The sequence below is a fragment of the Copidosoma floridanum genome, unplaced genomic scaffold, assembly GCF_036245765.1.
Source record: "Copidosoma floridanum isolate Cflo_tuat_1 unplaced genomic scaffold, Cflo_Japanese_pri ptg000019l, whole genome shotgun sequence".
Lineage (NCBI taxonomy): Eukaryota > Metazoa > Arthropoda > Insecta > Hymenoptera > Encyrtidae > Copidosoma > Copidosoma floridanum.
In genome coordinates, this window is record NW_028321896.1 from 4,820,003 (window position 1) to 4,846,838 (window position 26,836).

Below are 26,836 nucleotides of genomic sequence, written 5' to 3' on the forward strand. Positions count from 1 at the left end.
AAAAACTGATTAAAAATGTTTCTTATTCATTGTCAATATGTTTATTACTATATCGAGCAATGATTTTTTTAAAACCGTGTAAGTTTGATTACAAAGAAATTATAGCCATGTATCATTGACTGAAGATCCATTTTAAATCAATGATAATAATATATTATTTTAAAGTCCTGAAAAAGAAATACACGGTAATATTCTGCAAAAAAATAAAATCCTCTTTTGAAAGTCACAAAATTATTTTTACAGCCTTTATTATTTTGTTACTTTTCAAATGAAGTGTATTATAAAAAATTTTTATCCTAATAATTAATACGCACCTTGCGAGCAAAAACTCAATATAGTAAAAATGAAAGGAAAATGAGGTCGTCGATAGTAAATAATAGAATAATAATGTATCAAGAAGAAAAAAGAAAGATAAACAATCAATCAAACATTTGTTTTTTTGTGGATCGATTTTTTTTTATTTACAAGAGTAAAATATTATGTACAAGACGTTGCATCCAATTGTGTCTTTTTAAGGTAGATTTTTTTTTTTTTCTGCCACAGGTTGCTGATACACAATTTTCCAAAGTATTATGTTTTCATAACATGGATGACTGTGCAACTCACGAAAGTAGTAATTTCAATACTATCCAAACAGATATACCTTATCTCTTTTATTTTGAAACTCGTCGATCGGAAATTTCACCAACTACCTGCAATTAGTTAATTGTACTTGGAAACTGTCGTTCTTATCAAGCCGATTTGATAAAAACAGTATTTTCCCCGTGTAACGCGTGTCATGGATGACTGTGCAACTCACGAAAGTAGAAATTTCAAAACTATCCAAACAGATATACCTTATCTCTTTTATTTTGAAACTCGTCGATCGGAAATTTCACCAACTACCTGCAATTAGTTAATTGTACTTGGAAACTATCGTTCTTATCAAGTAGTTACCAGAAGAATTCTAAATTGGGCTCCTTTCAGAAACTTAACTTTCCTCCGAAGAAACATCCATTTTTTCCACTATATACGTTTAACGTTCAATACTATTTTGCAATTAAAATTTGCTTGCGTGTATTCTCCATTTAGATCGATAATTTCTATTAGCGCTAGAGTATATATTTTGAATTCATATCGGAATATTGCAACCAACATGACTGTACATATGTTTAATTTAACTGGTTAACGATTTTAGTCAATCCTTTCTCATAAAGCTTACAAACAAAATGCTCATTCTATTGAATTGTTAGTCTGCTTTTCTGGATAATTAACAGCATCAACGATATAAAAAAACTAAATGAAGAATTACATCGTAATAGTTATTGAGTGAAATGGTCCTACATGTTGTAAAAGACGTGTCATATCGCCAATATGATACTAAAAAATTGGAATTCGCATTGTCTTAAAACTTAAATTTACAGCAGAAGCAAAAATTCAAATTAATGGAGAGAAAGAGAATAAAGATAGATAGTATCTTTATTGGCATGAAATATATCTGTTATTATCTGTTATTTTGAAACTCGTCGATCGGAAATTTCACCAACTACCTGCAATTAGTTAATTGTACTTGGAAACTATCGTTCTTATCAAGTAGTTACCAGAAGAATTCTAAATTGGGCTCCTTTCAGAAACTTAAATTTCCTCCGAAGAAACATCCATTTTTTCCACTATATACGTTTAACGTTCAATACTATTTTGCAATTAAAATTTGCTTGCGTGTATTCTCCATTTAGATCGATAATTTCTATTAGCGCTAGAGTATACATTTTGAATTCATATCGGAATATTGCAACCAACATGACTGTACATATGTTTAATTTAACTGGTTAACGATTTTAGTCAATCCTTTCTCATAAAGCTTTTAAACAAAATGCTCATTCTATTGAATTGTTAGTCTGCTTTTCTGGATAATTAACAGCATCAACGATATAAAAAAACTAAATGAAGAATTACATCGTAATAGTTATTGAGTGAAATGGTCCTACATGTTGTAAAAGACGTGTCATATCGCCAATATGATACTAAAAAATTGGAATTCGCATTGTCTTAAAACTTAAACCTACAGCAGAAGCAAAAATTCAAATTAATGGAGAGAAAGAGAATAAAGATAGATAGTATCTTTATTGGCATGAAATATATCTGTTATTATCTGTTATTTTGAAACTCGTCGATCGGAAATTTCACCAACTACCTGCAATTAGTTAATTGTACTTGGAAACTATCGTTCTTATCAAGTAGTTACCAGAAGAATTCTAAATTGGGCTCCTTTCAGAAACTTAAATTTCCTCCGAAGAAACATCCATTTTTTCCACTATATACGTTTAACGTTCAATACTATTTTGCAATTAAAATTTGCTTGCGTGTATTCTCCATTTAGATCGATAATTTCTATTAGCGCTAGAGTATACATTTTGAATTCATATCGGAATATTGCAACCAACATGACTGTACATATGTTTAATTTAACTGGTTAACGATTTTAGTCAATCCTTTCTCATAAAGCTTTTAAACAAAATGCTCATTCTATTGAATTGTTAGTTTGCTTTTCTGGATAATTAACAGCATCAACGATATAAAAAAACTAAATGAAGAATCACATCGTAATAGTTATTGAGTGAAATGGTCCTACATGTTGTAAAAGACGTGTCATATCGCCAATATGATACTAAAAAATTGGAATTCGCATTGTCTTAAATTTTAAATCTACAGCGAAAGCAAAAATTCAAATCAATGGAGAGAAAGAGAATAAATTTTGGAATTAAATTATTTTTAAGAGAATAAACAAATACATAGCACGGTGGCGCCATCTGACGAATGAGTTTTATACCAATACCCTCATGAGTAACATATCCCCTCTATAGTTGACAGCTCATCGGCTTTTGGGCGGTCTGCACTTGAGCCAATCACGGAGTTGGACTAAAGAGAAAGTGGCCTGTCCAGCCCTGCGATTGGCTGATCGTTTGCTCATTCGTTCTACCATGAGCGCCATTGGTCGTAGCGTGCGGTGACGGCGGTTGACGGCGGCGAGTATTGATGCGTCAAGTAGGGGTAGGTGTAAGTAGCAGTGCCTATAAATACGCGATCAGAGCACGTGTTAAAGCAGTAGATCTTTGAATTCCAAAGTATACCTCAGCTCCAGCTGTGCCTTGCAAGCAAAGCATTGTTTGAGACATATATATCCGTTGAGCCGTTCCGACTGTTTTGGCGGTAAGCCTCTCGAGAGAGTGCCTGTCATCGTTCATCGCAGTGCAAACGCAAACTCTGTCGTTGTCAAAAAAAAGAATAAGTACGTAAACGGTATACTTACTTCTATGTCGTTTTCTTGTATTTCGATTAACTTTTACCGAGGCATGGATACTATAATTCATGTGGCACTTTGTTTATTCAAGTATGTCGTACAGTTACTTAATTATTTATTTTGTTTTCGTTCTCCACAGTGCCGTCGAAAAAAAAAGTGACCAATACCTCTAACAAGCGCAAATCTCCGGATTCGCAAGCCAACGTAGCCATGCCTGTGAAAAAGGCTAAAACCTCCGGAAAGAAGCCTGAAGTATCCCAAAATAATGGTATGTAATTTTTCCAAGCATATTGCAGGAACTTTCTGTGGTTTGCATGAGCAGCAAGGTAAACGCAGTCTTTCGTGTTTCCACACAGCTTTGTATAGTTCAATTGATTAACGAATTACAAGAACCTAGTGTTCCCTAGATAAACGATATATTACATTTTTCAGGGCCACTAAAGATAAAAGTGACCAACAAGCGCAAATCTCCAGATTCGCAAGCCAACGTAGCCATGCCTGTGAAAAAGGCTAAAACCTCCGGAAAGAAGCCTGAAGTATCCCAAAATAATGGTATGTAATTTTTCCAAGCATATTGCAAGAACTTTCTGTGGTTTGCATGAGCAGCAAGGTAAATGCAGTCTTTCGTGTTTCCACACAGCTTTCTATAGTTCAATTGATTAACGACTTACAAGAACCTAGTGTTCCCTAGATAATGATATATTAAATTTTTCAGGGCCACTGAAGATAAAAGTGACCAACAAGCGCAAATCTCCAGATTCGCAAGACAACGTGGCCATGCCTGTGAAACGGGCTAAAACCTCAAGAAAGAAGCCTGAGGTATTCCAGAATGATGGTACGTAATTGTTTGTTTTGCAAAATTCCAGGCACATTGCAGGAACTTTTTGTGGTTTGCATAATGAAACGTGGATGCAGTCTTTCTTGTTTCCACATTGATGACATTTAATGATCTAGTGTTCCCCGATTAATAATAAGTAACAACTTTCAGATCCTAAAGTTAAAGAGCTTCTCCGTCAAGTGACCACAAGTGGTATCATTCTTACCTGCGGTCAAGGAGACACAGGCCAACTTGGCTTGGGTGACGACATCCTGGAAAAAACACGGTTTGCTCAAGTGCCACACTTCCTGAATATGGTTTCCATAGCAGGAAGTGGTATGCACAACGTTTGCCTCACGGATGAGGGAAAAGTAGTCACGTTCGGCTGCAACGATGAGGGAGCCCTCGGTAGAGACACAACCGAGGGCAGTGAAGCTACTCCTGGACTCGTGGATTTACCTGGACGTGCGATTCAGGTGACGGCAGGAGACTCGCACAGTGCCGCGTTAATGGAGGACGGAAGAGTTTTCGTTTGGGGATCCTTTCGGGTGAGTAATCAATTTCCCAAATCATAGTTATAATCCATACAATTTCCATTAAATTCATACATAATAACAGATGGTACAATTAGTTGTATGTTGTTTACTAAAATTGAAACAATTTTTAGGATTCACATGGAACACTTGGACTATTGACGAAAAACAAAGAAAGTGCTCCAGTACAAATTTTATCCAATAAAAAGTTCATTAAAATTGCTTCTGGATCCGACCACTTAGTTTTACTGGATAATACCAGAAAAGTTTTAACCTGTGGTTGCGGTGAGCAGGGCCAACTTGGACGGTTACCTGAACGAAAAACCGATAGACACAGTGGTCGAGGTGGTAACAAATTGCTGACACCTGATCAAGTTTATTTCAAAATAAATAAAAAAGTAGAAATTGAAAACATATGGGCCGGTAGCTATGCTACCTTTGCCAAGGATGCGAATACGGATAATCTGTATGTATTTGGCCTAAATAACTACGGTCAAATTGGTACGTTAAGTATTGTATGAGTTTTTAATATTTAATTTCAATCTTATTTTAATTTTTAATTTTGTATTCAATTGCAGGTCTCAAAAATTGCGACAAGTCCTTCCACCCTAAAGTGTCAGATACGTTTAGTGGACGTAAATGGGTTCAAATTAGCTCGGGACAGCATCACACTATTGCTTTAGACGATAAAGGGCAAGTGTACGTTTTGGGAAGGAAAGAGTATGGAAGACTAGGTCTTGGCATTATGAGTGAAGATGCCACAGAACTTGTACTCGTACCCAAACTAAGTAATACCAAATGCATAGATGTTGCAGCTGGTACTGCTCAGTCTTTTGCTGTAACAGAAAACGGTAAATAAGTACTACAACCTCTCGACTAATCACACTATATAAAGTAAAAATTTATCTATAAGCTCGAAAATTTTGTTACAGGAAAACTATACGCCTGGGGAATGGGCTCTGAAGGCCAGCTTGGTACTGGAGAAGAAGACGATATTTTAGAACCCAGATTAATTGAATCCAAATATGTGAAAGAAGTTGAGGTTCTTCGAGTTTCTGGCGGAGGACAGCATACTATTATTCTTGCAAAGAAAAGCATCGAATAATTATTTGTATATTTCAAAACTAGGATCAAGACATACATTTTAGTTAGTTTTTTCTTTCAATGAATTCTAGATTACTTAAATATTTAGTTATTATGGAAATACGTAATTAGTGGTATCAAAACCAAATGTCAATTTGAACATCTTAGTGTGTTGTTGCTTTGATACACGTTGGTGTGATTATTATTTTTAAAAAATTTAGTGACTTGGAAATTTACAGTGAATAATCATATTTATCGTAACAATAATGTGAGGTGCTAAAGTTACTACTGATTCGAGGCGTACGATTCTTACTTATTATTTATGGTCAACTACGGACTTGTGTAACAACTACTGCATGCCCAAATCTTTGAATAAGTTGTCTGCACGATTAGTACCATGATAGTATACATATGTAATTAATTGTATAAATGTATAAAGATTTTAATGAACTTGTTACAATATTTTGAATTGTAAGATTTTTACAACAGTTATCATTTTGTTTGTTACTACTAGCAACATCGTATCTTAAGTGCAGAAGCTAGATATTATCTGACTATTTTGTCGGTATCTTTTTTTGATGTATTTACGCGGTTATTTGTGCCCTTACATAAATGAATGAAAATTTGTACTTTGGTTAAAGTACGGTATTATATTTTTAGCATTTTGTGACTCTTTAAAGGATGTTGAGACGTTAATGTTAATCTGTGCCTTGCGATGTGAAAATATCCATCTCTTGTAAAATAGTATTTTTAATAAAATTTTTTTGTATTATTTTACTATAAAGCTATTGTTTCATTTCTCGTATTGATGTTGGAGCCACATTTTTTTAAAGATACTCCGCTAACTTATTAAAAACTGATTAAAAATGTTTCTTATTCATTGTCAATATGTTTATTACTATATCGAGCAATGATTTTTTTAAAACCGTGTAAGTTTGATTACAAAGAAATTATAGCCATGTATCATTGACTGAAGATCCATTTTAAATCAATGATAATAATATATTATTTTAAAGTCCTGAAAAAGAAATACACGGTAATATTCTGCAAAAAAATAAAATCCTCTTTTGAAAGTCACAAAATTATTTTTACAGCCTTTATTATTTTGTTACTTTTCAAATAAAGTGTATTATAAAAAATTTTTATCCTAATAATTAATACGCACCTTGCGAGCAAAAACTCAATATAGTAAAAATGAAAGGAAAATGAGGTCGTCGATAGTAAATAATAGAATAATAATGTATCAAGAAGAAAAAAGAAAGATAAACAATCAATCAAACATTTGTTTTTTTGTGGATCGATTTTTTTTTATTTACAAGAGTAAAATATTATGTACAAGACGTTGCATCCAATTGTGTCTTTTTAAGGTAGATTTTTTTTTTTTTCTGCCACAGGTTGCTGATACACAATTTTCCAAAGTATTATGTTTTCATAACATGGATGACTGTGCAACTCACGAAAGTAGTAATTTCAATACTATCCAAACAGATATACCTTATCTCTTTTATTTTGAAACTCGTCGATCGGAAATTTCACCAACTACCTGCAATTAGTTAATTGTACTTGGAAACTGTCGTTCTTATCAAGCCGATTTGATAAAAACAGTATTTTCCCCGTGTAACGCGTGTCATGGATGACTGTGCAACTCACGAAAGTAGAAATTTCAAAACTATCCAAACAGATATACCTTATCTCTTTTATTTTGAAACTCGTCGATCGGAAATTTCACCAACTACCTGCAATTAGTTAATTGTACTTGGAAACTATCGTTCTTATCAAGTAGTTACCAGAAGAATTCTAAATTGGGCTCCTTTCAGAAACTTAACTTTCCTCCGAAGAAACATCCATTTTTTCCACTATATACGTTTAACGTTCAATACTATTTTGCAATTAAAATTTGCTTGCGTGTATTCTCCATTTAGATCGATAATTTCTATTAGCGCTAGAGTATATATTTTGAATTCATATCGGAATATTGCAACCAACATGACTGTACATATGTTTAATTTAACTGGTTAACGATTTTAGTCAATCCTTTCTCATAAAGCTTACAAACAAAATGCTCATTCTATTGAATTGTTAGTCTGCTTTTCTGGATAATTAACAGCATCAACGATATAAAAAAACTAAATGAAGAATTACATCGTAATAGTTATTGAGTGAAATGGTCCTACATGTTGTAAAAGACGTGTCATATCGCCAATATGATACTAAAAAATTGGAATTCGCATTGTCTTAAAACTTAAATTTACAGCAGAAGCAAAAATTCAAATTAATGGAGAGAAAGAGAATAAAGATAGATAGTATCTTTATTGGCATGAAATATATCTGTTATTATCTGTTATTTTGAAACTCGTCGATCGGAAATTTCACCAACTACCTGCAATTAGTTAATTGTACTTGGAAACTATCGTTCTTATCAAGTAGTTACCAGAAGAATTCTAAATTGGGCTCCTTTCAGAAACTTAAATTTCCTCCGAAGAAACATCCATTTTTTCCACTATATACGTTTAACGTTCAATACTATTTTGCAATTAAAATTTGCTTGCGTGTATTCTCCATTTAGATCGATAATTTCTATTAGCGCTAGAGTATACATTTTGAATTCATATCGGAATATTGCAACCAACATGACTGTACATATGTTTAATTTAACTGGTTAACGATTTTAGTCAATCCTTTCTCATAAAGCTTTTAAACAAAATGCTCATTCTATTGAATTGTTAGTCTGCTTTTCTGGATAATTAACAGCATCAACGATATAAAAAAACTAAATGAAGAATTACATCGTAATAGTTATTGAGTGAAATGGTCCTACATGTTGTAAAAGACGTGTCATATCGCCAATATGATACTAAAAAATTGGAATTCGCATTGTCTTAAAACTTAAACCTACAGCAGAAGCAAAAATTCAAATTAATGGAGAGAAAGAGAATAAAGATAGATAGTATCTTTATTGGCATGAAATATATCTGTTATTATCTGTTATTTTGAAACTCGTCGATCGGAAATTTCACCAACTACCTGCAATTAGTTAATTGTACTTGGAAACTTTCGTTCTTATCAAGCCGACTTGATAAAAACAGTATTTTCCCCGTGTAACGCGTGTCATGGATGACTGTGCAACTCACGAAAGTAGAAATTTCAAAACTATCCAAACAGATATACCTTATCTCTTTTATTTTGAAACTCGTCGACCGGAAATTTCACCAACTACCTGCAATTAGTTAATTGTACTTGGAAACTATCGTTCTTATCAAGTAGTTACCAGAAGAATTCTAAATTGGGCTCCTTTCAGAAACTTAAATTTCCTCCGAAGAAACATCCATTTTTTCCACTATATACGTTTAACGTTCAATACTATTTTGCAATTAAAATTTGCTTGCGTGTATTCTCCATTTAGATCGATAATTTCTATTAGCGCTAGAGTATACATTTTGAATTCATATCGGAATATTGCAACCAACATGACTGTACATATGTTTAATTTAACTGGTTAACGATTTTAGTCAATCCTTTCTCATAAAGCTTTTAAACAAAATGCTCATTCTATTGAATTGTTAGTTTGCTTTTCTGGATAATTAACAGCATCAACGATATAAAAAAACTAAATGAAGAATCACATCGTAATAGTTATTGAGTGAAATGGTCCTACATGTTGTAAAAGACGTGTCATATCGCCAATATGATACTAAAAAATTGGAATTCGCATTGTCTTAAATTTTAAATCTACAGCGAAAGCAAAAATTCAAATCAATGGAGAGAAAGAGAATAAATTTTGGAATTAAATTATTTTTAAGAGAATAAACAAATACATAGCACGGTGGCGCCATCTGACGAATGAGTTTTATACCAATACCCTCATGAGTAACATATCCCCTCTATAGTTGACAGCTCATCGGCTTTTGGGCGGTCTGCACTTGAGCCAATCACGGAGTTGGACTAAAGAGAAAGTGGCCTGTCCAGCCCTGCGATTGGCTGATCGTTTGCTCATTCGTTCTACCATGAGCGCCATTGGTCGTAGCGTGCGGTGACGGCGGTTGACGGCGGCGAGTATTGATGCGTCAAGTAGGGGTAGGTGTAAGTAGCAGTGCCTATAAATACGCGATCAGAGCACGTGTTAAAGCAGTAGATCTTTGAATTCCAAAGTATACCTCAGCTCCAGCTGTGCCTTGCAAGCAAAGCATTGTTTGAGACATATATATCCGTTGAGCCGTTCCGACTGTTTTGGCGGTAAGCCTCTCGAGAGAGTGCCTGTCATCGTTCATCGCAGTGCAAACGCAAACTCTGTCGTTGTCAAAAAAAAGAATAAGTACGTAAACGGTATACTTACTTCTATGTCGTTTTCTTGTATTTCGATTAACTTTTACCGAGGCATGGATACTATAATTCATGTGGCACTTTGTTTATTCAAGTATGTCGTACAGTTACTTAATTATTTATTTTGTTTTCGTTCTCCACAGTGCCGTCGAAAAAAAAAGTGACCAATACCTCTAACAAGCGCAAATCTCCGGATTCGCAAGCCAACGTAGCCATGCCTGTGAAAAAGGCTAAAACCTCCGGAAAGAAGCCTGAAGTATCCCAAAATAATGGTATGTAATTTTTCCAAGCATATTGCAGGAACTTTCTGTGGTTTGCATGAGCAGCAAGGTAAACGCAGTCTTTCGTGTTTCCACACAGCTTTGTATAGTTCAATTGATTAACGAATTACAAGAACCTAGTGTTCCCTAGATAAACGATATATTACATTTTTCAGGGCCACTAAAGATAAAAGTGACCAACAAGCGCAAATCTCCAGATTCGCAAGCCAACGTAGCCATGCCTGTGAAAAAGGCTAAAACCTCCGGAAAGAAGCCTGAAGTATCCCAAAATAATGGTATGTAATTTTTCCAAGCATATTGCAGGAACTTTCTGTGGTTTGCATGAGCAGCAAGGTAAATGCAGTCTTTCGTGTTTCCACACAGCTTTCTATAGTTCAATTGATTAACGACTTACAAGAACCTAGTGTTCCCTAGATAATGATATATTAAATTTTTCAGGGCCACTGAAGATAAAAGTGACCAACAAGCGCAAATCTCCAGATTCGCAAGACAACGTGGCCATGCCTGTGAAACGGGCTAAAACCTCAAGAAAGAAGCCTGAGGTATTCCAGAATGATGGTACGTAATTGTTTGTTTTGCAAAATTCCAGGCACATTGCAGGAACTTTTTGTGGTTTGCATAATGAAACGTGGATGCAGTCTTTCTTGTTTCCACATTGATGACATTTAATGATCTAGTGTTCCCCGATTAATAATAAGTAACAACTTTCAGATCCTAAAGTTAAAGAGCTTCTCCGTCAAGTGACCACAAGTGGTATCATTCTTACCTGCGGTCAAGGAGACACAGGCCAACTTGGCTTGGGTGACGACATCCTGGAAAAAACACGGTTTGCTCAAGTGCCACACTTCCTGAATATGGTTTCCATAGCAGGAAGTGGTATGCACAACGTTTGCCTCACGGATGAGGGAAAAGTAGTCACGTTCGGCTGCAACGATGAGGGAGCCCTCGGTAGAGACACAACCGAGGGCAGTGAAGCTACTCCTGGACTCGTGGATTTACCTGGACGTGCGATTCAGGTGACGGCAGGAGACTCGCACAGTGCCGCGTTAATGGAGGACGGAAGAGTTTTCGTTTGGGGATCCTTTCGGGTGAGTAATCAATTTCCCAAATCATAGTTATAATCCATACAATTTCCATTAAATTCATACATAATAACAGATGGTACAATTAGTTGTATGTTGTTTACTAAAATTGAAACAATTTTTAGGATTCACATGGAACACTTGGACTATTGACGAAAAACAAAGAAAGTGCTCCAGTACAAATTTTATCCAATAAAAAGTTCATTAAAATTGCTTCTGGATCCGACCACTTAGTTTTACTGGATAATACCAGAAAAGTTTTAACCTGTGGTTGCGGTGAGCAGGGCCAACTTGGACGGTTACCTGAACGAAAAACCGATAGACACAGTGGTCGAGGTGGTAACAAATTGCTGACACCTGATCAAGTTTATTTCAAAATAAATAAAAAAGTAGAAATTGAAAACATATGGGCCGGTAGCTATGCTACCTTTGCCAAGGATGCGAATACGGATAATCTGTATGTATTTGGCCTAAATAACTACGGTCAAATTGGTACGTTAAGTATTGTATGAGTTTTTAATATTTAATTTCAATCTTATTTTAATTTTTAATTTTGTATTCAATTGCAGGTCTCAAAAATTGCGACAAGTCCTTCCACCCTAAAGTGTCAGATACGTTTAGTGGACGTAAATGGGTTCAAATTAGCTCGGGACAGCATCACACTATTGCTTTAGACGATAAAGGGCAAGTGTACGTTTTGGGAAGGAAAGAGTATGGAAGACTAGGTCTTGGCATTATGAGTGAAGATGCCACAGAACTTGTACTCGTACCCAAACTAAGTAATACCAAATGCATAGATGTTGCAGCTGGTACTGCTCAGTCTTTTGCTGTAACAGAAAACGGTAAATAAGTACTACAACCTCTCGACTAATCACACTATATAAAGTAAAAATTTATCTATAAGCTCGAAAATTTTGTTACAGGAAAACTATACGCCTGGGGAATGGGCTCTGAAGGCCAGCTTGGTACTGGAGAAGAAGACGATATTTTAGAACCCAGATTAATTGAATCCAAATATGTGAAAGAAGTTGAGGTTCTTCGAGTTTCTGGCGGAGGACAGCATACTATTATTCTTGCAAAGAAAAGCATCGAATAATTATTTGTATATTTCAAAACTAGGATCAAGACATACATTTTAGTTAGTTTTTTCTTTCAATGAATTCTAGATTACTTAAATATTTAGTTATTATGGAAATACGTAATTAGTGGTATCAAAACCAAATGTCAATTTGAACATCTTAGTGTGTTGTTGCTTTGATACACGTTGGTGTGATTATTATTTTTAAAAAATTTAGTGACTTGGAAATTTACAGTGAATAATCATATTTATCGTAACAATAATGTGAGGTGCTAAAGTTACTACTGATTCGAGGCGTACGATTCTTACTTATTATTTATGGTCAACTACGGACTTGTGTAACAACTACTGCATGCCCAAATCTTTGAATAAGTTGTCTGCACGATTAGTACCATGATAGTATACATATGTAATTAATTGTATAAATGTATAAAGATTTTAATGAACTTGTTACAATATTTTGAATTGTAAGATTTTTACAACAGTTATCATTTTGTTTGTTACTACTAGCAACATCGTATCTTAAGTGCAGAAGCTAGATATTATCTGACTATTTTGTCGGTATCTTTTTTTGATGTATTTACGCGGTTATTTGTGCCCTTACATAAATGAATGAAAATTTGTACTTTGGTTAAAGTACGGTATTATATTTTTAGCATTTTGTGACTCTTTAAAGGATGTTGAGACGTTAATGTTAATCTGTGCCTTGCGATGTGAAAATATCCATCTCTTGTAAAATAGTATTTTTAATAAAATTTTTTTGTATTATTTTACTATAAAGCTATTGTTTCATTTCTCGTATTGATGTTGGAGCCACATTTTTTTAAAGATACTCCGCTAACTTATTAAAAACTGATTAAAAATGTTTCTTATTCATTGTCAATATGTTTATTACTATATCGAGCAATGATTTTTTTAAAACCGTGTAAGTTTGATTACAAAGAAATTATAGCCATGTATCATTGACTGAAGATCCATTTTAAATCAATGATAATAATATATTATTTTAAAGTCCTGAAAAAGAAATACACGGTAATATTCTGCAAAAAAATAAAATCCTCTTTTGAAAGTCACAAAATTATTTTTACAGCCTTTATTATTTTGTTACTTTTCAAATAAAGTGTATTATAAAAAATTTTTATCCTAATAATTAATACGCACCTTGCGAGCAAAAACTCAATATAGTAAAAATGAAAGGAAAATGAGGTCGTCGATAGTAAATAATAGAATAATAATGTATCAAGAAGAAAAAAGAAAGATAAACAATCAATCAAACATTTGTTTTTTTGTGGATCGATTTTTTTTTATTTACAAGAGTAAAATATTATGTACAAGACGTTGCATCCAATTGTGTCTTTTTAAGGTAGATTTTTTTTTTTTCTGCCACAGGTTGCTGATACACAATTTTCCAAAGTATTATGTTTTCATAACATGGATGACTGTGCAACTCACGAAAGTAGTAATTTCAATACTATCCAAACAGATATACCTTATCTCTTTTATTTTGAAACTCGTCGATCGGAAATTTCACCAACTACCTGCAATTAGTTAATTGTACTTGGAAACTGTCGTTCTTATCAAGCCGATTTGATAAAAACAGTATTTTCCCCGTGTAACGCGTGTCATGGATGACTGTGCAACTCACGAAAGTAGAAATTTCAAAACTATCCAAACAGATATACCTTATCTCTTTTATTTTGAAACTCGTCGATCGGAAATTTCACCAACTACCTGCAATTAGTTAATTGTACTTGGAAACTATCGTTCTTATCAAGTAGTTACCAGAAGAATTCTAAATTGGGCTCCTTTCAGAAACTTAACTTTCCTCCGAAGAAACATCCATTTTTTCCACTATATACGTTTAACGTTCAATACTATTTTGCAATTAAAATTTGCTTGCGTGTATTCTCCATTTAGATCGATAATTTCTATTAGCGCTAGAGTATATATTTTGAATTCATATCGGAATATTGCAACCAACATGACTGTACATATGTTTAATTTAACTGGTTAACGATTTTAGTCAATCCTTTCTCATAAAGCTTACAAACAAAATGCTCATTCTATTGAATTGTTAGTCTGCTTTTCTGGATAATTAACAGCATCAACGATATAAAAAAACTAAATGAAGAATTACATCGTAATAGTTATTGAGTGAAATGGTCCTACATGTTGTAAAAGACGTGTCATATCGCCAATATGATACTAAAAAATTGGAATTCGCATTGTCTTAAAACTTAAATTTACAGCAGAAGCAAAAATTCAAATTAATGGAGAGAAAGAGAATAAAGATAGATAGTATCTTTATTGGCATGAAATATATCTGTTATTATCTGTTATTTTGAAACTCGTCGATCGGAAATTTCACCAACTACCTGCAATTAGTTAATTGTACTTGGAAACTATCGTTCTTATCAAGTAGTTACCAGAAGAATTCTAAATTGGGCTCCTTTCAGAAACTTAAATTTCCTCCGAAGAAACATCCATTTTTTCCACTATATACGTTTAACGTTCAATACTATTTTGCAATTAAAATTTGCTTGCGTGTATTCTCCATTTAGATCGATAATTTCTATTAGCGCTAGAGTATACATTTTGAATTCATATCGGAATATTGCAACCAACATGACTGTACATATGTTTAATTTAACTGGTTAACGATTTTAGTCAATCCTTTCTCATAAAGCTTTTAAACAAAATGCTCATTCTATTGAATTGTTAGTCTGCTTTTCTGGATAATTAACAGCATCAACGATATAAAAAAACTAAATGAAGAATTACATCGTAATAGTTATTGAGTGAAATGGTCCTACATGTTGTAAAAGACGTGTCATATCGCCAATATGATACTAAAAAATTGGAATTCGCATTGTCTTAAAACTTAAACCTACAGCAGAAGCAAAAATTCAAATTAATGGAGAGAAAGAGAATAAAGATAGATAGTATCTTTATTGGCATGAAATATATCTGTTATTATCTGTTATTTTGAAACTCGTCGATCGGAAATTTCACCAACTACCTGCAATTAGTTAATTGTACTTGGAAACTTTCGTTCTTATCAAGCCGACTTGATAAAAACAGTATTTTCCCCGTGTAACGCGTGTCATGGATGACTGTGCAACTCACGAAAGTAGAAATTTCAAAACTATCCAAACAGATATACCTTATCTCTTTTATTTTGAAACTCGTCGACCGGAAATTTCACCAACTACCTGCAATTAGTTAATTGTACTTGGAAACTATCGTTCTTATCAAGTAGTTACCAGAAGAATTCTAAATTGGGCTCCTTTCAGAAACTTAAATTTCCTCCGAAGAAACATCCATTTTTTCCACTATATACGTTTAACGTTCAATACTATTTTGCAATTAAAATTTGCTTGCGTGTATTCTCCATTTAGATCGATAATTTCTATTAGCGCTAGAGTATACATTTTGAATTCATATCGGAATATTGCAACCAACATGACTGTACATATGTTTAATTTAACTGGTTAACGATTTTAGTCAATCCTTTCTCATAAAGCTTTTAAACAAAATGCTCATTCTATTGAATTGTTAGTTTGCTTTTCTGGATAATTAACAGCATCAACGATATAAAAAAACTAAATGAAGAATCACATCGTAATAGTTATTGAGTGAAATGGTCCTACATGTTGTAAAAGACGTGTCATATCGCCAATATGATACTAAAAAATTGGAATTCGCATTGTCTTAAATTTTAAATCTACAGCGAAAGCAAAAATTCAAATCAATGGAGAGAAAGAGAATAAATTTTGGAATTAAATTATTTTTAAGAGAATAAACAAATACATAGCACGGTGGCGCCATCTGACGAATGAGTTTTATACCAATACCCTCATGAGTAACATATCCCCTCTATAGTTGACAGCTCATCGGCTTTTGGGCGGTCTGCACTTGAGCCAATCACGGAGTTGGACTAAAGAGAAAGTGGCCTGTCCAGCCCTGCGATTGGCTGATCGTTTGCTCATTCGTTCTACCATGAGCGCCATTGGTCGTAGCGTGCGGTGACGGCGGTTGACGGCGGCGAGTATTGATGCGTCAAGTAGGGGTAGGTGTAAGTAGCAGTGCCTATAAATACGCGATCAGAGCACGTGTTAAAGCAGTAGATCTTTGAATTCCAAAGTATACCTCAGCTCCAGCTGTGCCTTGCAAGCAAAGCATTGTTTGAGACATATATATCCGTTGAGCCGTTCCGACTGTTTTGGCGGTAAGCCTCTCGAGAGAGTGCCTGTCATCGTTCATCGCAGTGCAAACGCAAACTCTGTCGTTGTCAAAAAAAAGAATAAGTACGTAAACGGTATACTTACTTCTATGTCGTTTTCTTGTATTTCGATTAACTTTTACCGAGGCATGGATACTATAATTCATGTGGCACTTTGTTTATTCAAGTATGTCGTACAGTTACTTAATTATTTATTTTGTTTTCGTTCTCCACAGTGCCGTCGAAAAAAAAAGTGACCAATACCTCTAACAAGCGCAAATCTCCGGATTCGCAAGCCAACGTAGCCATGCCTGTGAAAAAGGCTAAAACCTCCGGAAAGAAGCCTGAAGTATCCCAAAATAATGGTATGTAATTTTTCCAAGCATATTGCAGGAACTTTCTGTGGTTTGCATGAGCAGCAAGGTAAACGCAGTCTTTCGTGTTTCCACACAGCTTTGTATAGTTCAATTGATTAACGAATTACAAGAACCTAGTGTTCCCTAGATAAACGATATATTACATTTTTCAGGGCCACTAAAGATAAAAGTGACCAACAAGCGCAAATCTCCAGATTCGCAAGCCAACGTAGCCATGCCTGTGAAAAAGGCTAAAACCTCCGGAAAGAAGCCTGAAGTATCCCAAAATAATGGTATGTAATTTTTCCAAGCATATTGCAAGAACTTTCTGTGGTTTGCATGAGCAGCAAGGTAAATGCAGTCTTTCGTGTTTCCACACAGCTTTCTATAGTTCAATTGATTAACGACTTACAAGAACCTAGTGTTCCCTAGATAATGATATATTAAATTTTTCAGGGCCACTGAAGATAAAAGTGACCAACAAGCGCAAATCTCCAGATTCGCAAGACAACGTGGCCATGCCTGTGAAACGGGCTAAAACCTCAAGAAAGAAGCCTGAGGTATTCCAGAATGATGGTACGTAATTGTTTGTTTTGCAAAATTCCAGGCACATTGCAGGAACTTTTTGTGGTTTGCATAATGAAACGTGGATGCAGTCTTTCTTGTTTCCACATTGATGACATTTAATGATCTAGTGTTCCCCGATTAATAATAAGTAACAACTTTCAGATCCTAAAGTTAAAGAGCTTCTCCGTCAAGTGACCACAAGTGGTATCATTCTTACCTGCGGTCAAGGAGACACAGGCCAACTTGGCTTGGGTGACGACATCCTGGAAAAAACACGGTTTGCTCAAGTGCCACACTTCCTGAATATGGTTTCCATAGCAGGAAGTGGTATGCACAACGTTTGCCTCACGGATGAGGGAAAAGTAGTCACGTTCGGCTGCAACGATGAGGGAGCCCTCGGTAGAGACACAACCGAGGGCAGTGAAGCTACTCCTGGACTCGTGGATTTACCTGGACGTGCGATTCAGGTGACGGCAGGAGACTCGCACAGTGCCGCGTTAATGGAGGACGGAAGAGTTTTCGTTTGGGGATCCTTTCGGGTGAGTAATCAATTTCCCAAATCATAGTTATAATCCATACAATTTCCATTAAATTCATACATAATAACAGATGGTACAATTAGTTGTATGTTGTTTACTAAAATTGAAACAATTTTTAGGATTCACATGGAACACTTGGACTATTGACGAAAAACAAAGAAAGTGCTCCAGTACAAATTTTATCCAATAAAAAGTTCATTAAAATTGCTTCTGGATCCGACCACTTGGTTTTACTGGATAATACCAGAAAAGTTTTAACCTGTGGTTGCGGTGAACAAGGCCAACTTGGACGGTTACCTGAACGAAAAACAGATAGACACAGTGGTCGAGGTGGTAACAAATTGCTGACACCTGATCAAGTTTATTTCAAAATAAATAAAAAAGTAGAAATTGAAAACATATGGGCCGGTAGCTATGCTACCTTTGCCAAGGATGCGAATACGGATAATCTGTATGTATTTGGCCTAAATAACTACGGTCAAATTGGTACGTTAAGTATTGTATGAATTTTTAATATTTAATTTCAATCTTATTTTAATTTTTAATTTTGTATTCAATTGCAGGTCTCAAAAATTGCGACAAGTCCTTCCACCCTAAAGTGTCAGATACGTTTAGTGGACGTAAATGGGTTCAAATTAGCTCGGGACAGCATCACACTATTGCTTTAGACGATAAAGGGCAAGTGTACGTTTTGGGAAGGAAAGAGTATGGAAGACTAGGTCTTGGCATTATGAGTGAAGATGCCACAGAACTTGTACTCGTACCCAAACTAAGTAATACCAAATGCATAGATGTTGCAGCTGGTACTGCTCAGTCTTTTGCTGTAACAGAAAACGGTAAATAAGTACTACAACCTCTCGACTAATCACACTATATAAAGTAAAAATTTATCTATAAGCTCGAAAATTTTGTTACAGGAAAACTATACGCCTGGGGAATGGGCTCTGAAGGCCAGCTTGGTACTGGAGAAGAAGACGATATTTTAGAACCCAGATTAATTGAATCCAAATATGTGAAAGAAGTTGAGGTTCTTCGAGTTTCTGGCGGAGGACAGCATACTATTATTCTTGCAAAGAAAAGCATCGAATAATTATTTGTATATTTCAAAACTAGGATCAAGACATACATTTTAGTTAGTTTTTTCTTTCAATGAATTCTAGATTACTTAAATATTTAGTTATTATGGAAATACGTAATTAGTGGTATCAAAACCAAATGTCAATTTGAACATCTTAGTGTGTTGTTGCTTTGATACACGTTGGTGTGATTATTATTTTTAAAAAATTTAGTGACTTGGAAATTTACAGTGAATAATCATATTTATCGTAACAATAATGTGAGGTGCTAAAGTTACTACTGATTCGAGGCGTACGATTCTTACTTATTATTTATGGTCAACTACGGACTTGTGTAACAACTACTGCATGCCCAAATCTTTGAATAAGTTGTCTGCACGATTAGTACCATGATAGTATACATATGTAATTAATTGTATAAATGTATAAAGATTTTAATGAACTTGTTACAATATTTTGAATTGTAAGATTTTTACAACAGTTATCATTTTGTTTGTTACTACTAGCAACATCGTATCTTAAGTGCAGAAGCTAGATATTATCTGACTATTTTGTCGGTATCTTTTTTTGATGTATTTACGCGGTTATTTGTGCCCTTACATAAATGAATGAAAATTTGTACTTTGGTTAAAGTACGGTATTATATTTTTAGCATTTTGTGACTCTTTAAAGGATGTTGAGACGTTAATGTTAATCTGTGCCTTGCGATGTGAAAATATCCATCTCTTGTAAAATAGTATTTTTAATAAAATTTTTTTGTATTATTTTACTATAAAGCTATTGTTTCATTTCTCGTATTGATGTTGGAGCCACATTTTTTTAAAGATACTCCGCTAACTTATTAAAAACTGATTAAAAATGTTTCTTATTCATTGTCAATATGTTTATTACTATATCGAGCAATGATTTTTTTAAAACCGTGTAAGTTTGATTACAAAGAAATTATAGCCATGTATCATTGACTGAAGATCCATTTTAAATCAATGATAATAATATATTATTTTAAAGTCCTGAAAAAGAAATACACGGTAATATTCTGCAAAAAAATAAAATCCTCTTTTGAAAGTCACAAAATTATTTTTACAGCCTTTATTATTTTGTTACTTTTCAAATGAAGTGTATTATAAAAAATTTTTATCCTAATAATTAATACGCACCTTGCGAGCAAAAACTCAATATAGTAAAAATGAAAGGAAAATGAGGTCGTCGATAGTAAATAATAGAATAATAATGTATCAAGAAGAAAAAAGAAAGATAAACAATCAATCAAACATTTGTTTTTTTGTGGATCGATTTTTTTTTATTTACAAGAGTAAAATATTATGTACAAGACGTTGCATCCAATTGTGTCTTTTTAAGGTAGATTTTTTTTTTTTTCTGCCACAGGTTGCTGATACACAATTTTCCAAAGTATTATGTTTTCATAACATGGATGACTGTGCAACTCACGAAAGTAGTAATTTCAATACTATCCAAACAGATATACCTTATCTCTTTTATTTTGAAACTCGTCGATCGGAAATTTCACCAACTACCTGCAATTAGTTAATTGTACTTGGAAACTGTCGTTCTTATCAAGCCGATTTGATAAAAACAGTATTTTCCCCGTGTAACGCGTGTCATGGATGACTGTGCAACTCACGAAAGTAGAAATTTCAAAACTATCCAAACAGATATACCTTATCTCTTTTATTTTGAAACTCGTCGATCGGAAATTTCACCAACTACCTGCAATTAGTTAATTGTACTTGGAAACTGTCGTTCTTATCAAGCCGATTTGATAAAAACAGTATTTTCCCCGTGTAACGCGTGTCATGGATGACTGTGCAACTCACGAAAGTAGAAATTTCAAAACTATCCAAACAGATATACCTTATCTCTTTTATTTTGAAACTCGTCGATCGGAAATTTCACCAACTACCTGCAATTAGTTAATTGTACTTGGAAACTATCGTTCTTATCAAGTAGTTACCAGAAGAATTCTAAATTGGGCTCCTTTCAGAAACTTAACTTTCCTCCGAAGAAACATCCATTTTTTCCACTATATACGTTTAACGTTCAATACTATTTTGCAATTAAAATTTGCTTGCGTGTATTCTCCATTTAGATCGATAATTTCTATTAGCGCTAGAGTATATATTTTGAATTCATATCGGAATATTGCAACCAACATGACTGTACATATGTTTAATTTAACTGGTTAACGATTTTAGTCAATCCTTTCTCATAAAGCTTTTAAACAAAATGCTCATTCTATTGAATTGTTAGTCTGCTTTTCTGGATAATTAACAGCATCAACGATATAAAAAAACTAAATGAAGAATTACATCGTAATAGTTATTGAGTGAAATGGTCCTACATGTTGTAAAAGACGTGTCATATCGCCAATATGATACTAAAAAATTGGAATTCGCATTGTCTTAAAACTTAAACCTACAGCAGAAGCAAAAATTCAAATTAATGGAGAGAAAGAGAATAAAGATAGATAGTATCTTTATTGGCATGAAATATATCTGTTATTATCTGTTATTTTGAAACTCGTCGATCGGAAATTTCACCAACTACCTGCAATTAGTTAATTGTACTTGGAAACTTTCGTTCTTATCAAGTAGTTACCAGAAGAATTCTAAATTGGGCTCCTTTCAGAAACTTAAATTTCCTCCGAAGAAACATCCATTTTTTCCACTATATACGTTTAACGTTCAATACTATTTTGCAATTAAAATTTGCTTGCGTGTATTCTCCATTTAGATCGATAATTTCTATTAGCGCTAGAGTATACATTTTGAATTCATATCGGAATATTGCAACCAACATGACTGTACATATGTTTAATTTAACTGGTTAACGATTTTAGTCAATCCTTTCTCATAAAGCTTTTAAACAAAATGCTCATTCTATTGAATTGTTAGTTTGCTTTTCTGGATAATTAACAGCATCAACGATATAAAAAAACTAAATGAAGAATCACATCGTAATAGTTATTGAGTGAAATGGTCCTACATGTTGTAAAAGACGTGTCATATCGCCAATATGATACTAAAAAATTGGAATTCGCATTGTCTTAAATTTTAAATCTACAGCGAAAGCAAAAATTCAAATCAATGGAGAGAAAGAGAATAAATTTTGGAATTAAATTATTTTTAAGAGAATAAACAAATACATAGCACGGTGGCGCCATCTGACGAATGAGTTTTATACCAATACCCTCATGAGTAACATATCCCCTCTATAGTTGACAGCTCATCGGCTTTTGGGCGGTCTGCACTTGAGCCAATCACGGAGTTGGACTAAAGAGAAAGTGGCCTGTCCAGCCCTGCGATTGGCTGATCGTTTGCTCATTCGTTCTACCATGAGCGCCATTGGTCGTAGCGTGCGGTGACGGCGGTTGACGGCGGCGAGTATTGATGCGTCAAGTAGGGGTAGGTGTAAGTAGCAGTGCCTATAAATACGCGATCAGAGCACGTGTTAAAGCAGTAGATCTTTGAATTCCAAAGTATACCTCAGCTCCAGCTGTGCCTTGCAAGCAAAGCATTGTTTGAGACATATATATCCGTTGAGCCGTTCCGACTGTTTTGGCGGTAAGCCTCTCGAGAGAGTGCCTGTCATCGTTCATCGCAGTGCAAACGCAAACTCTGTCGTTGTCAAAAAAAAGAATAAGTACGTAAACGGTATACTTACTTCTATGTCGTTTTCTTGTATTTCGATTAACTTTTACCGAGGCATGGATACTATAATTCATGTGGCACTTTGTTTATTCAAGTATGTCGTACAGTTACTTAATTATTTATTTTGTTTTCGTTCTCCACAGTGCCGTCGAAAAAAAAAGTGACCAATACCTCTAACAAGCGCAAATCTCCGGATTCGCAAGCCAACGTAGCCATGCCTGTGAAAAAGGCTAAAACCTCCGGAAAGAAGCCTGAAGTATCCCAAAATAATGGTATGTAATTTTTCCAAGCATATTGCAGGAACTTTCTGTGGTTTGCATGAGCAGCAAGGTAAACGCAGTCTTTCGTGTTTCCACACAGCTTTGTATAGTTCAATTGATTAACGAATTACAAGAACCTAGTGTTCCCTAGATAAACGATATATTACATTTTTCAGGGCCACTAAAGATAAAAGTGACCAACAAGCGCAAATCTCCAGATTCGCAAGCCAACGTAGCCATGCCTGTGAAAAAGGCTAAAACCTCCGGAAAGAAGCCTGAAGTATCCCAAAATAATGGTATGTAATTTTTCCAAGCATATTGCAAGAACTTTCTGTGGTTTGCATGAGCAGCAAGGTAAATGCAGTCTTTCGTGTTTCCACACAGCTTTCTATAGTTCAATTGATTAACGACTTACAAGAACCTAGTGTTCCCTAGATAATGATATATTAAATTTTTCAGGGCCACTGAAGATAAAAGTGACCAACAAGCGCAAATCTCCAGATTCGCAAGACAACGTGGCCATGCCTGTGAAACGGGCTAAAACCTCAAGAAAGAAGCCTGAGGTATTCCAGAATGATGGTACGTAATTGTTTGTTTTGCAAAATTCCAGGCACATTGCAGGAACTTTTTGTGGTTTGCATAATGAAACGTGGATGCAGTCTTTCTTGTTTCCACATTGATGACATTTAATGATCTAGTGTTCCCCGATTAATAATAAGTAACAACTTTCAGATCCTAAAGTTAAAGAGCTTCTCCGTCAAGTGACCACAAGTGGTATCATTCTTACCTGCGGTCAAGGAGACACAGGCCAACTTGGCTTGGGTGACGACATCCTGGAAAAAACACGGTTTGCTCAAGTGCCACACTTCCTGAATATGGTTTCCATAGCAGGAAGTGGTATGCACAACGTTTGCCTCACGGATGAGGGAAAAGTAGTCACGTTCGGCTGCAACGATGAGGGAGCCCTCGGTAGAGACACAACCGAGGGCAGTGAAGCTACTCCTGGACTCGTGGATTTACCTGGACGTGCGATTCAGGTGACGGCAGGAGACTCGCACAGTGCCGCGTTAATGGAGGACGGAAGAGTTTTCGTTTGGGGATCCTTTCGGGTGAGTAATCAATTTCCCAAATCATAGTTATAATCCATACAATTTCCATTAAATTCATACATAATAACAGATGGTACAATTAGTTGTATGTTGTTTACTAAAATTGAAACAATTTTTAGGATTCACATGGAACACTTGGACTATTGACGAAAAACAAAGAAAGTGCTCCAGTACAAATTTTATCCAATAAAAAGTCCATTAAAATTGCTTCTGGATCCGACCACTTGGTTTTACTGGATAATACCAGAAAAGTTTTAACCTGTGGTTGCGGTGAACAAGGCCAACTTGGACGGTTACCTGAACGAAAAACAGATAGACACAGTGGTCGAGGTGGTAACAAATTGCTGACACCTGATCAAGTTTATTTCAAAATAAATAAAAAAGTAGAAATTGAAAACATATGGGCCGGTAGCTATGCTACCTTTGCCAAGGATGCGAATACGGATAATCTGTATGTATTTGGCCTAAATAACTACGGTCAAATTGGTACGTTAAGTATTGTATGAATTTTCAATATTTAATTTCAATCTTATTTTAATTTTTAATTTTGTATTCAATTGCAGGTCTCAAAAATTGCGACAAGTCCTTCCACCCTAAAGTGTCAGATACGTTTAGTGGACGTAAATGGGTTCAAATTAGCTCGGGACAGCATCACACTATTGCTTTAGACGATAAAGGGCAAGTGTACGTTTTGGGAAGGAAAGAGTATGGAAGACTAGGTCTTGGCATTATGAGTGAAGATGCCACAGAACTTGTACTCGTACCCAAACTAAGTAATACCAAATGCATAGATGTTGCAGCTGGTACTGCTCAGTCTTTTGCTGTAACAGAAAACGGTAAATAAGTACTACAACCTCTCGACTAATCACACTATATAAAGTAAAAATTTATCTATAAGCTCGAAAATTTTGTTACAGGAAAACTATACGCCTGGGGAATGGGCTCTGAAGGCCAGCTTGGTACTGGAGAAGAAGACGATATTTTAGAACCCAGATTAATTGAATCCAAATATGTGAAAGAAGTTGAGGTTCTTCGAGTTTCTGGCGGAGGACAGCATACTATTATTCTTGCAAAGAAAAGCATCGAATAATTATTTGTATATTTCAAAACTAGGATCAAGACATACATTTTAGTTAGTTTTTTCTTTCAATGAATTCTAGATTACTTAAATATTTAGTTATTATGGAAATACGTAATTAGTGGTATCAAAACCAAATGTCAATTTGAACATCTTAGTGTGTTGTTGCTTTGATACACGTTGGTGTGATTATTATTTTTAAAAAATTTAGTGACTTGGAAATTTACAGTGAATAATCATATTTATCGTAACAATAATGTGAGGTGCTAAAGTTACTACTGATTCGAGGCGTACGATTCTTACTTATTATTTATGGTCAACTACGGACTTGTGTAACAACTACTGCATGCCCAAATCTTTGAATAAGTTGTCTGCACGATTAGTACCATGATAGTATACATATGTAATTAATTGTATAAATGTATAAAGATTTTAATGAACTTGTTACAATATTTTGAATTGTAAGATTTTTACAACAGTTATCATTTTGTTTGTTACTACTAGCAACATCGTATCTTAAGTGCAGAAGCTAGATATTATCTGACTATTTTGTCGGTATCTTTTTTTGATGTATTTACGCGGTTATTTGTGCCCTTACATAAATGAATGAAAATTTGTACTTTGGTTAAAGTACGGTATTATATTTTTAGCATTTTGTGACTCTTTAAAGGATGTTGAGACGTTAATGTTAATCTGTGCCTTGCGATGTGAAAATATCCATCTCTTGTAAAATAGTATTTTTAATAAAATTTTTTTGTATTATTTTACTATAAAGCTATTGTTTCATTTCTCGTATTGATGTTGGAGCCACATTTTTTTAAAGATACTCCGCTAACTTATTAAAAACTGATTAAAAATGTTTCTTATTCATTGTCAATATGTTTATTACTATATCGAGCAATGATTTTTTTAAAACCGTGTAAGTTTGATTACAAAGAAATTATAGCCATGTATCATTGACTGAAGATCCATTTTAAATCAATGATAATAATATATTATTTTAAAGTCCTGAAAAAGAAATACACGGTAATATTCTGCAAAAAAATAAAATCCTCTTTTGAAAGTCACAAAATTATTTTTACAGCCTTTATTATTTTGTTACTTTTCAAATGAAGTGTATTATAAAAAATTTTTATCCTAATAATTAATACGCACCTTGCGAGCAAAAACTCAATATAGTAAAAATGAAAGGAAAATGAGGTCGTCGATAGTAAATAATAGAATAATAATGTATCAAGAAGAAAAAAGAAAGATAAACAATCAATCAAACATTTGTTTTTTTGTGGATCGATTTTTTTTTATTTACAAGAGTAAAATATTATGTACAAGACGTTGCATCCAATTGTGTCTTTTTAAGGTAGATTTTTTTTTTTTTCTGCCACAGGTTGCTGATACACAATTTTCCAAAGTATTATGTTTTCATAACATGGATGACTGTGCAACTCACGAAAGTAGTAATTTCAATACTATCCAAACAGATATACCTT

The 26,836-nt window shown here is 34.3% G+C and overlaps 4 protein-coding genes across 4 annotated transcripts; all 4 read left to right on the top strand.

Annotated features, from left to right (window-relative positions):
* The first annotated feature begins 3,048 nt into the window (after positions 1-3,048).
* LOC149374509 (regulator of chromosome condensation-like) lies at positions 3,049-6,492 on the top strand. Its single transcript, XM_089592720.1, has 8 exons — positions 3,049-3,268; positions 3,420-3,548; positions 3,713-3,832; positions 3,996-4,115; positions 4,269-4,645; positions 4,765-5,131; positions 5,209-5,481; positions 5,563-6,492. Coding segments are annotated over exons 1-8 (1,560 nt in total). The 5' UTR covers positions 3,049-3,267; the 3' UTR covers positions 5,736-6,492.
* Positions 6,493-9,805: 3,313 nt separating this feature from the next.
* On the top strand, positions 9,806-13,249 carry LOC149374510 (regulator of chromosome condensation-like). The gene is made up of 8 exons (XM_089592722.1): positions 9,806-10,025; positions 10,177-10,305; positions 10,470-10,589; positions 10,753-10,872; positions 11,026-11,402; positions 11,522-11,888; positions 11,966-12,238; positions 12,320-13,249. Coding segments are annotated over exons 1-8 (1,560 nt in total). The 5' UTR covers positions 9,806-10,024; the 3' UTR covers positions 12,493-13,249.
* Positions 13,250-16,561: 3,312 nt separating this feature from the next.
* LOC149374511 (regulator of chromosome condensation-like) lies at positions 16,562-20,005 on the top strand. The gene is made up of 8 exons (XM_089592712.1): positions 16,562-16,781; positions 16,933-17,061; positions 17,226-17,345; positions 17,509-17,628; positions 17,782-18,158; positions 18,278-18,644; positions 18,722-18,994; positions 19,076-20,005. Coding segments are annotated over exons 1-8 (1,560 nt in total). The 5' UTR covers positions 16,562-16,780; the 3' UTR covers positions 19,249-20,005.
* A 2,669-nt stretch (positions 20,006-22,674) lies between these two features.
* On the top strand, positions 22,675-26,118 carry LOC149374512 (regulator of chromosome condensation-like). The gene is made up of 8 exons (XM_089592715.1): positions 22,675-22,894; positions 23,046-23,174; positions 23,339-23,458; positions 23,622-23,741; positions 23,895-24,271; positions 24,391-24,757; positions 24,835-25,107; positions 25,189-26,118. Coding segments are annotated over exons 1-8 (1,560 nt in total). The 5' UTR covers positions 22,675-22,893; the 3' UTR covers positions 25,362-26,118.
* Positions 26,119-26,836: the final 718 nt, after the last annotated feature.